This window comes from Pseudophryne corroboree, chromosome 1, assembly GCF_028390025.1.
Source record: "Pseudophryne corroboree isolate aPseCor3 chromosome 1, aPseCor3.hap2, whole genome shotgun sequence".
Lineage (NCBI taxonomy): Eukaryota > Metazoa > Chordata > Amphibia > Anura > Myobatrachidae > Pseudophryne > Pseudophryne corroboree.
In genome coordinates this window covers 649,737,265-649,748,266 of record NC_086444.1, presented here as the reverse complement: position 1 = coordinate 649,748,266, position 11,002 = coordinate 649,737,265, and the positions used below count along the sequence as shown (strand labels likewise).

The 11,002-nt window shown below is 34.1% G+C and overlaps 1 protein-coding gene and 1 long non-coding RNA gene across 3 annotated transcripts; one reads left to right on the top strand and one right to left on the bottom strand.

Annotated features, from left to right (window-relative positions):
* The first annotated feature begins 211 nt into the window (after positions 1-211).
* On the top strand, positions 212-7,621 carry LOC134905574 (uncharacterized). Its single transcript, XR_010175764.1, has 6 exons — positions 212-343; positions 471-537; positions 1,414-1,493; positions 3,917-4,009; positions 4,766-4,915; positions 5,442-7,621. It is a non-coding gene; the product is annotated as an uncharacterized LOC134905574 (long non-coding RNA).
* On the bottom strand, positions 3,857-10,744 carry LOC134905548 (serine-rich adhesin for platelets-like). 2 transcript variants are annotated; one of them, XM_063914641.1, is made up of 6 exons: positions 10,281-10,744; positions 9,519-9,596; positions 7,605-8,069; positions 7,314-7,502; positions 5,251-7,151; positions 3,857-3,989 (listed from the first exon to the last, which is right to left on the bottom strand). In XM_063914641.1, exons 1-5 carry the CDS (start codon positions 10,732-10,734, stop codon positions 5,260-5,262), a joined length of 3,078 nt encoding a protein of 1,025 aa, XP_063770711.1. In that variant the 5' UTR covers positions 10,735-10,744; the 3' UTR covers positions 3,857-3,989; positions 5,251-5,259. The 2 variants fall into 2 exon arrangements, with proteins under 2 accessions (XP_063770711.1, XP_063770710.1); XM_063914640.1 differs by lacking the exon at positions 3,857-3,989 and having other exon boundaries at positions 5,085-7,151.
* Positions 10,745-11,002: the final 258 nt, after the last annotated feature.

Genomic DNA, 11,002 nt, shown 5'->3' with positions numbered 1-11,002 from the left:
AATGGTCTGCATGCAGGCTCAATCTAGCAGCAGCGATAGCGATGTTCGTCACCGCGCATCGCTATCGCAGAGGGGGCTACACACGAGTGATATGTGCAGAAAATCTAATCAATCTAGTCAGATTGATTAGATTTTAGCCATGGATCTCTCCATGAGTACCCCCCTTAATATTGCTCTCTAAATTGTATACAATTTCAAAGTGCATATCAACTATTCTAAACATTTGCTAACTTTTCTGCATTGCTAATATATTTACTCAATTTTTTTAAATTAGTTTACTGTTCTGACCTCCCAATCATCATCTGCAAGCCAAAGAAGATTTTTTCTCCTTATTACTTTCCAGGTAATATGCATTTTAAAACAATTTGATGTAGATAATTTGTCTTCTATTTATGTACCTTAATCATCTGTTCTAATGTAATAGTTTAATCTTGACATTGTTAATTATATATTTTTTTCACCTAAACTAGTTATCTTGTTTGCCCTTCCAATCAACTGCAATCCGCTGATTAGGACTCCTCATTATTTGGTTTTGCGGTAACTATACCTATTGAAACAGTTTTTAGCATTTTTATATTTAGCCTGTTTACGTACTTTAATCAGCTCTTAACAAAACATATTACATACATTAAATAATATTTTTAATTTATTTCTTACATAATCTTGTTAACTGTTATGACCTTTGAAATGTCTGATATCCATATCTTCATTTTTAGATTCATTCCTTTTTTTTTTATTTAATTATAATTCTAAACTAAATTGTACTTCTAACATGAATCCTGGAATCATGTACCTTTAAAAATATTAACATATCTAAAATGAACATATTTGCTTTACCTATACACTAATATATATATTACTACACAGGACCATATCTCTAACTTTGGAAATGCCTAGTAAGGATCCACTCTCTATTGTTAATATTACATAACAATAAAATATTATTCAACTGAATATATTTATTTGAAAAAATATCATATTTAACTATATTGTTATGACAGCAATATATTTAACATTTTCCTATTGAATTATTTGAAACAATAACAAAAATAAAATGTTCTTAATTTTTATCCATCATTAATATAAACACTGTCAGATTAGGATGGCAAAAGTATTTCCACATCTTCTTCAGAAACTGTGTATATTTACCAAAATATAGTACAATAAGAAAATTATACAATACGAATAAAACAGTGTAATATCTCTCAATGTTTGGGTATTAAAGTTGACAGATTTTTTCCCTTAATGTAAAATAAAAAACGATTACTCTTAGATTAACAAATATGACAAAAAAAATTTTTTTTTTTTTTATATTATTATATAGAAAACACGTAAAAAATGTTCATTTTTTACATTTTTTTATTGAATCATCATTGTTTGTGCACACAGTGTATGACTATTTTTTCAATACAGGAAAAGAAACTTGATCCACAATGAATCCACAACAAAGAATATGAAAACCATCTTGATCCTACATAACATAATCTGATGCGGTGATATTATTCTTATTAATCTTTATTATAGAAACATATACAATATATTTTTTTCAAGATTTATTTATAAATCTATTACCAGTTATAATATGTTAACCTGTTCAAAGTTCACCCTTTAGAAAATAAAACTTTTATTCATTGAAAATACTATGTTAGCTTATTGTTTTTATTATTATTCCTCATACTTACAGCACCCTAAAACTTAAATGACGCAATATGTGGGAAATACATACGCGTGTATGTCTTTGAGGGAAACATGGGAAATGATGATAGCGTCAATTGGCTAGATGGTTTACGCCATCAAAGAACCATATATATTTGCTAATCTGATCCCATCCTTACCTTCATAATTTTAATTTACAATTCCAATTTTTTATATATCAATATTAAAAATTTACTATTTTGCGAGTTTGGAAGCAAAATTGTGTAATGTGTACATTAAACACACAAATATGTTCCGATTGGTAATCTATTCAAATATTATTGCAAATACAATTAGAATATATAAATAGTGGGAGCGCAGAATGAATCCAATATATTATTTTATTTAAAATATTAATATGTCATCCACATAAAAATGCAGTACATGAACTAGCCTAAGAAAAAACAATTGATATTATATAAATGTAAACGAGACTGCCATATCTCCTGAACAAATATGAATAAAAAACCTTTAATAAACCCTAGTTAGGGCTGCATTAATGCTTCATGAAAATCAGCCGTGCGTCCACGAGCTGAAATGATTGTAAAAAGGAGACTGCTAAAAAGTGCCTCTGTTATAAGTCACTGTCCTCCTTATACACAATAGAATCTCATTGGTAGAGAGTGTCCCAGTACTGGACTTGCGGACAACCGTGCTGTAGTATTATGTGTCAAATGGATAGTGATGGTCAAATTCAATTTGTGGTATATCACCTGATGTAGAAGCCTCTCCGTCAAAGGCGCTGTACTGAGCCGGGTTTGCTGGGGCTCTGTGCAGTGAACGTACAGCTGGTCTCGTCACCGGTGTACCATCCAGATGAACACGGTAGTTTAATTCTGCTGAAGGATGCTGTACCAGTCTGGATATGCAACAGTGTAAAAATACTGGAGCAGCAGATTCTCCGTCCGCTGGTGGAAAAATCTGTATTAATTGCGGCTACGGTCCACTGGATGCATGCGGGTCACAGGGTGTTAAGAGAATATAGCAGTCCAAATGAGGTACTTCAAAGGAGTACCTTAACGCGTTTCTCGTCCCACAACGCTGGCCGTTTCATCAGAAGGAAATGAATTTTATTTCATTTCAAAGGTACTCCTTTGAAGGACCACATTTGGACTGCTATATTCTCCTGACACCCTGTGAGCCGCATGCATCGAGTGGACCGTAGCCGCAATTAATACGGATTTTTACACCAGCGGAGGGAGAATCTGCTGCTCCAGTATTTTTACACTGTTGCATATCCAGACTGGTACAGCATCCTTCAGCAGAATTAAACTACCGTGTTCATCTGGATGGTACACCGGTGACGAGACCAGCTGTACGTTCACTGCACAGAGCCCCAGCAAACCCGGCTCAGTACAGCGCCTTTGACGGAGAGGCTTCTACATCAGGTGATATACCACAAATTGAATTTGACCATCACTATCCATTTGACACATAATACTACAGCACGGTTGTCCGCAAGTCCAGTACTGGGACACTCTCTACCAATGAGATTCTATTGTGTATAAGGAGGACAGTGACTTATAACAGAGGCCCTTTTTAGCAGTCTCCTTTTTACAATCATTTCAGCTCGTGGACGCACGGCTGATTTTCATGAAGCATTAATGCAGCCCTAACTAGGGTTTATTAAAGGTTTTTTATTCATATTTGTTCAGGAGATATGGCAGTCTCGTTTACATTTATATAATATCAATTGTTTTTTCTTAGGCTAGTTCATGTACTGCATTTTTATGTGGATGACATATTAATATTTTAAATAAAACAATATATTGTATTCATTCTGCGCTCCCACTCTTTCTTTTTTCACACTCACTTTGATCCATTGTTGGGGCAGCCCGCCCACAACTGGTGAGCAGCCGCCTGAATCCAACCACATATAGTGTGTGTATTGTAGAGCGCCAATCTTTTGTATATATTTTTAGAATATATAAATGCATTGTTAAGCAAATGCAAATTATTAACAATACAAAACTTGCATTAATTTTTTTGGGATATTATTAGAATATAATATATATATATATGCATGAACAATCACTGTAATATGGAATATGTGTCTGTACATATATTTTCTCTATTTTTATCTTGAACATATTAGTATGTGAACCCCACCAACATGAACAAAACAAAACAAAACAAAATATATTTAGAACATTTTCAGGAATGCACGACTTGAAGTATCTCAGAAAGTATATTCCTATTATCGATTTGTCTTTTCAAACAGGACACATGGATGACTCTGTATCCCTCTGTCTTCAGTTCCTTCACCCTGGCTCGCAAGACCGTTTGTGACATATCTAAAAATGAAGTAAAACAGGTAAGTTCTTGAAAGTTAATTTCCATACTTTTGTCCACCTTATCTTTAACTGTAGTCTTCATTTTAAAAGAAATGCAAGGTTTAAAGGTAACAACCCTAATTATAATAAAATATTACAATATATATTTCTCATTGTGACTCTAGATCAGTAGTGCACCGAAGATTTTTCCATCATTGGTATTAACAATGGTTAAGTTAAAGATATACAAGCACTATAGTAATGGGTTCCATCATAAATTATGTTTCACGGCACAGACAAAATTATCATGTCCAAACAACCCCAAAATATTCCAAAAATCCCCATTCAATGGAAGCACTACTGACTAATAAAATACATTCTGAAAGAATGCATTTCTTTGACAAAGCAATGCCGTATTTCTGAGTTTAATTTATTAGTCTGCGGTGCCGATGTTTGATGTATGTATATATATATATATATATATATATAGTGTCAGTTTGTACTGTGCTCCAAACAATAAATACAATATGCTGCAGTGACCTCCTCGTCAGCTTGGCATAAGATGACTATGTAGATGAAAGGTAATCGGCTGCACTCACACTGCCGTATTCAATGATGCAAAAAGTGTCCCTTTATTGCCTACATGTTTTGTTAAAAATCCCCTTCTTCAGGGACAGATTTCTGTCCAAATAACTTAAAAATATCTACATATATTTAAAAGTTTATTATATCCTGTTTAACACTCTTCTTCCTTATGTCTTTACTCTTTTTTTATTTGTTTTCCTTTTATATTTCAGGCAACTTTGTCTACATGTGTGTTTCCAGAGCTCTGGTCCTCTACATAAAACAAATATATTTGTATGCTACATGCCAGCATTTTGCTTATACTCCACTCTTGTGATGTCTAAACTTGTAGCCTATAACACTCTGCTAAGACTGTATCCAAAGTAAATCAAATGATTTTTTTTTTTTGAAAAATTTACAAACCATACACAAAATTACAATAGAAAATCAATGTAGGATTAACTTAGTTTCCTATTGAGTTTGGTGATTCAAACTCGCAATTTGAATAAGAAGCCTATGGCTAAAACTAATTAAAATAATAAATGTTAGTGTTATATGTAGGATTTTTTAAGTGCAGGATGATGATCGTTGAGTAGGGCACATTTGTTATCTTGAGGAAACACATTTTTTATGTTACGTTTTTCAAAAAAAGCATAGCACATATGTCTCACCATATTTAGTTATCTGATAATGCAATCTATATACATTTATTCATTACCTTTAATATTTAAGCTTCATCCTCATCGTTAGCTTCCTGTCTCTTCCAATGTTGAATTTGAATATTTGCACGCTCTAATCTTACTCGAAGATCCATATTCTCATCATAGCTTGAGCTAGGTCGATAAGCCAATTGCAATCTTGAATGCACTTCTGATGCTACAGCTATGCTTCTCAAATTTGTGTTTTCAGGGCTGTATTCAGAGGGTACAGGTGCAGCGGTGGATTTATACTTTCCTGGTGCAGCGGTGGATTCTGAGGGTCCTGAGTCAGCGGGGGATTCTGAGGCAATTTGTCCAGTAGTGGATTCTGAGTGTCCTGGTTTTGGCTTCAATAAATAGGGCCCTGGTGCAGTGGTGGATACATTGAGGCCTCTATAAGCAGTGGATACATAGTCTCCATGTAAGTTGTTGTATACATAGGGTCCTGCTAAAGTGGAGGATACATAGGGTCCTGTAAAAGTAGTGGATACATAGGGTCTTGATGCAGGGATGGATACATAGGGTTCTGCTAAAATTGAGGATACATAGTGTCCTGTTACAGTCGTGGATACAGAGGGTTCTGTTGCAGTGGTGGATACATAGGGTCTTGCTAAAGTGGAGGATACATAGGGTCCTGTAAAAGTAGTGGATACATAGGGTCTTGATGCAGGGATGGATACATAGGGTTCTGCTAAAATTGAGGATACATAGTGTCCTGTTACAGTCGTGGATACAGAGGGTTCTGTTGCAGTGGTGGATACATAGGGTCTTGCTAAAGTTGAGGATACATAGGGTCCTGTAAAAGTAGTGGATACATAGGGTCTTGATGCAGGGATGGATACATAGGGTTCTGCTAAAGTTGAGGATACATAGTGTCCTGTTACAGTCGTGCATACATAGGGTTCTGTTGCAGTGGTGGATACATAGGGTCTTGGTGCAGGGATGGATGCATAGGGTCCTGCAAAAGTGGAGGATACACAGGGTCCTGTTTCACGTATGGATACATAGGGTCCTGATAATGTCGAGGATACATAGGGTCCTGTTAAAGTAGTGGATACATAGGGTCTTGGTGCAGGGATGGATACATAGGGTCCCGCAAAAGTGGAGGATACACAGGGTCCTGTTGCAGGTATGGATACATAGGGTCCTGATAATGTCGAGGATACATAGGGTCCTGTTAAAGTAGTGGATAGATAGGGTCCTGCTGCAGTGGTGGATACATAGGGTCCTGGTAAAGTGTAGGATACATATGGTCCTGTTAAAGTGGTGGAAACATTGGTACTTGCTGCAGCAGTGGATACAGAGTATACTGGTAAAGTGGTGGATACATAGGTTACTGTTGCAGTGGTGGATACATAGGGTCCTGGTAAAGTGGTGGATACATCTGTTCCTGCTGCAGGGGTGGATACAGATTCTCCTGGTAAAGTGGTGTATAGATAGGTTCCAGGTGCAGCGCTCGTTGCATACTCTCTGTGTGTAGAGCTTGTTACATAGTCTCCACGTGTACAGCTGGATACAAAGGTTCCTGCTGTAGCATTGGATATACAAGAAGGATTATCTGATCTGGACATTCTTTGTCTTTCTTCTGTCAACAGTTGCATGAAAGTGGAAATCATGCGTGTGATGGTAATAGTCTCATACTGCCATGCTAGCATTTGATTTATACTGTGCTGCATCTGTTGGTAGTTGATTGCTGCCACATTCTGTGATGAAACAAGATGATCGTAAAAATTTGCAAGAGTGACAAGTGCTTGATTCTGTTGTCTTTGTGTTGTGTTGAGAATCTGTATATTATTATTCAGCTGATTTATTTGATGTTCAATTTTTTTCATTTCTTCATTTCTATTCCTCTCAATTAGCTGCATGGCTTCCTTTAAAGAATCCTGTTGGCTAATGGTTTGTGATCTGCTAACTTCACATTCTGTGTGTATAAAAAGTTCTAGGTACAGTTAATACATCAATTTACAGACAATTTATTAAGTATAGTTAGAAGAACCAAAAAATCAAGTTATAAAAAAACCAGTATCTATTAATGATAGTGGATCTCATTAAAATCTATGTTTTATACATTAAAAAAATTTACCTTGATTTGTAGAGTCCAGGAATTGGTCTTGAAGACCATGGTCAATTACACTAGAATGTGCAGTCTCTGCATTCAATTCCACCTGGTTGGTATCTTCTGTATCAATATTACTTTTCTGGCTGTGCAATACAGGCTCCTCATTAATGTTATCCTGTGTCTGTGTGGCAGTCACCATGTTGCTTTCTATGGCTTAAAACATAATAGATAAATACCATTCATCTTAAACATAGTTTTTAACCATATTGAATATCAATGATAGTAAATTTTATTTATATTGATTAAAATAAATACCTTTATCTAACATTAAAGGGTTTAGCATGGTTGAATTTTCATCCTCCATGAAAGGATCATCCATTGTTGATTGTTCTTGCCTCATGGATGTTTCATTTACCGTGGAAGTCTCTACCGTAGTGGAACTGTGAACCACAGAAGAATATTCTTGCATCATTGATGTTTGGTCCACCGTGGAATGATCATCCACTCTTGCCGAATGTTTCAGCATTGATGGTTCGGCCACAAAGGAAGTATCATCCACTGTCGAAGTATGTTGCAGCATTGATGGTTGGTCCAACATGGTAGCATGGTCCGCTGTTGCATCATGATGCAGCATTGATGGTTCGTCCACCATGGAAGGATTGTCCAATGTTAAAATATGTGGCATCACTGATGGTTCATCCGCAGTTGAAGGAAAATTGTCTGTCATAACTGTTTTTGTTTCAGAAAAAGAAACTTTCCTTGAAATTGTTGTAAAGGAACCTGAAATAAATAATAGGTATATTTAACATTGCATACATATAAATACATAATATTTTATAGACATTACAATATTTCTAGCATTATAAAACTGTGTAAAGCATACCTCAAAAATGTATTTACTTATATTTTTATAGTAATATTTTTTAATACATATAATATTTTATTATATTTATTATTATTATTTTATTACAACAGAAAAAAGCCTTTTTGGCTCAATAATATAGCTTATAATCCAATTTTTTATTTATTTCTACAACATAGGGTAAAACATTATAGCTAGCACAATATTATTTTACAGTAGGAGGGCATGTTTATAAAATTAGAATAAGATGCTAGATAGCATGTGTGTATGTTTTTAGGTTCAACGCTAACTCAGGAAAGTAGGTAGCAATTTACAACACACTGTGGAAATATTTGACTAAAAATCTGTAAAAAAATAATGTGAGTCTAATACAAAGCTCTAACACTTATCTGTGTGGCCGGTAAGGGGGTGACAGTTAAAAATCATTACTGGTCGGCCTTGCGTGGATGAATAGTGACAAGACATAAGTGTATGGAGAAGGGTTGTCGGTAATTAGTTATATAGTAAAAAATTTCAACATGGGTTTTTAATTCTGTTTTTGTTCTCACATTCCTCGTTAAGTGATGTGTTGTGTAAGGTGCCTAGCTCAGCTACCGCTGTATTATTTGCAGGTTCCCATTCCCAATTGTTGTCCAAGTTGATCCTTAAATAGGAAGAAAAATAACTAATTAAATTAAGAAGGTTGGACTCAGGTCTACTTATTTCTCATGTCAATCTAATGACCATGTCTACATAATAAATGTTGACTTTTAGTAGCCCAATCAATGTTTATCTACCTAATGACCTCCTACATGAAAAAATTAAGTTCGGATATCTTACATATATAACATAGTGAGGGTTGCCTGTAGTCCACACATTTACAGCATTTAGAAGAGTAGCATCAGCAGCAGGATTGGGCTGATAAAGAATGGCATAATTCTCCTTTGCGCCTGCAATTTTAACCATTGGCGGCAGCAGCGTTCGTAGAATGTCCTTTATAAGTGTAATTATTGATAATCAATTACAAAGTAATCAGTTAACTTTTGGTATATCTCGTTGATAAAACGAGAGACATAAGTAAGAGATTTTAATTGAATTAATTTATTTTGATTATACTAGCATTTACTTAGCAATGAACTATTTTTTCAGCTAATAATTATATATGTATTTAAAAAAAAAAATTACATTGATTTTTAATTATGACCAAAGTATTTATTTTGGCTCAATAGAACAAAGAAATTAACAGTATATGTTTTCATATGCACTATATTTTGAAATATCTTACATAAACTATTTATTATCTAACTCACGATATAACATCATACAATATTGCAAACATTATTTACTGTTTAGTTGTAACGTTTTTACTTTTGTTTTAAATTTTTTACCAGACTGTTGCTCTTCCAAATTCTTCTGCTTTTTCTTATGTGTTTTCTTTTGATTTTTTTCTTGAGCAACCTTAAGTTCTTTAGCAAATATAAAAAATAAAATAAAAATATTACAGTTACTAAACATTTTAATATCACACACACACACACACACACACACACACACACACACACACACACACATTGAGTAAACCTTATCCTAAATGATGGGTTCAGGTACTATTTTGGATATACAATTTGAAAGTATTTGTACTAACTGCATATCATAATGAGATCGCATGGCGATGGTGTCCAAATTGAAGCACAGAGTGCATTTATGTTTAATATACACATTATACACAAACCCGTAAGGTCATTTTATACAATTTTTTAACATACTTTGTGCATTAAACAAAGTGTGTGTATATTTACACAATTAATTTGTTTCATATACACATTATACAAACAGCCTGAAGGTCAATTTATGTAATTTTCTTTATAATGTTGTGTATTAAAATAATTATTTTCACATTTGCCATCATAAAACAAATTTTTCACTATCTTACTCTCCCATTAAAATCTATGTGTAAAAATTTTTTCTTTTATTGATTGATATTGGGATATGGCATACTCCACCTATGTTTGTGTGTATATAGATATAGACACACACACATCTGGTGGATTGATATTTTTCATGGACAATACGATAATATATCTATCTATCTATCTATCTATCTATCTAGATATAGTTATATACATATTTATAGTTTGTAAAATAGTTACCCTGGGAACCAGTGGGTGGCCTCTCGTCATCTTGTACCATTCTAAAGTGCTCTTCTAGTTTTTTCTCCCAAACCTTTTGGAGTTTTCTTCTACACTTTATTTTATGATTTGTCTTCCTCTTACAGTCACGTAGTCTCTTTTTGCAGCTTTCAGGAGTTCGATGTATATCTCGAGCTGTAGACACAGATTTTGCTATTTCTTCCCAAGTATTATTTTTAAATTTCTGGTGTACATTAAAAGCTTCGGGACCAAATAGCTGACATGTATGATGAATAACTTGGTCAATGAGGGTGTCTGTTTCATCATCTGTGAACTTTGGGGCCCTGTGGATGCTTCCTTCATCAGGAGATTCATATTCATCATGAGAAGCATCACTGTGACTCTTCTGACTGTGAGATGTTTCAGCTTCATCTTGAGTAAGTGAGGTTCGTTTTCTGCTACCACCCTCTGCCATTTTTTAAAACTAATACAATATAAATAAAGACAAAGATTTACTAAATAATTCTATATATATGTTCTATAATTTTTTTCTATTAATCATTTATTAATTAAGAATTATGTTTTCAATTTATCTGGAGCCATGCACTGATACTTAGATGCCAAATAATTCACTAGCCTTGAAACATCAATCGATGGTAGTAAACCATCTGTTTCTCCCCATCAATGTTAAAATTATTCAAACCTGATATAGACCTTGAAAAAGGGACAGCATAGTCCAGAAA

What these genes read in the sequence shown, in the direction of transcription:
- LOC134905548 (XM_063914641.1), bottom strand. Translation starts at nt 10,734, where the DNA reads ATGGCAGAGGGTGGTAGCAGAAAACGAACCTCACTTACTCAAGATGAA. An exon ending in GCCACCCACTGGTTCCCAGG is followed by an intron (nt 9,597 to 10,280) that starts GTAACTATTTTA and finishes TATTTGCTAAAG; the next exon opens with AACTTAAGGTTGCTCAAGAA. An exon ending in CCTGGACTCTACAAATCAAG is followed by an intron (nt 7,152 to 7,313) that starts GTAAATTTTTTT and finishes TTATACACACAG; the next exon opens with AATGTGAAGTTAGCAGATCA.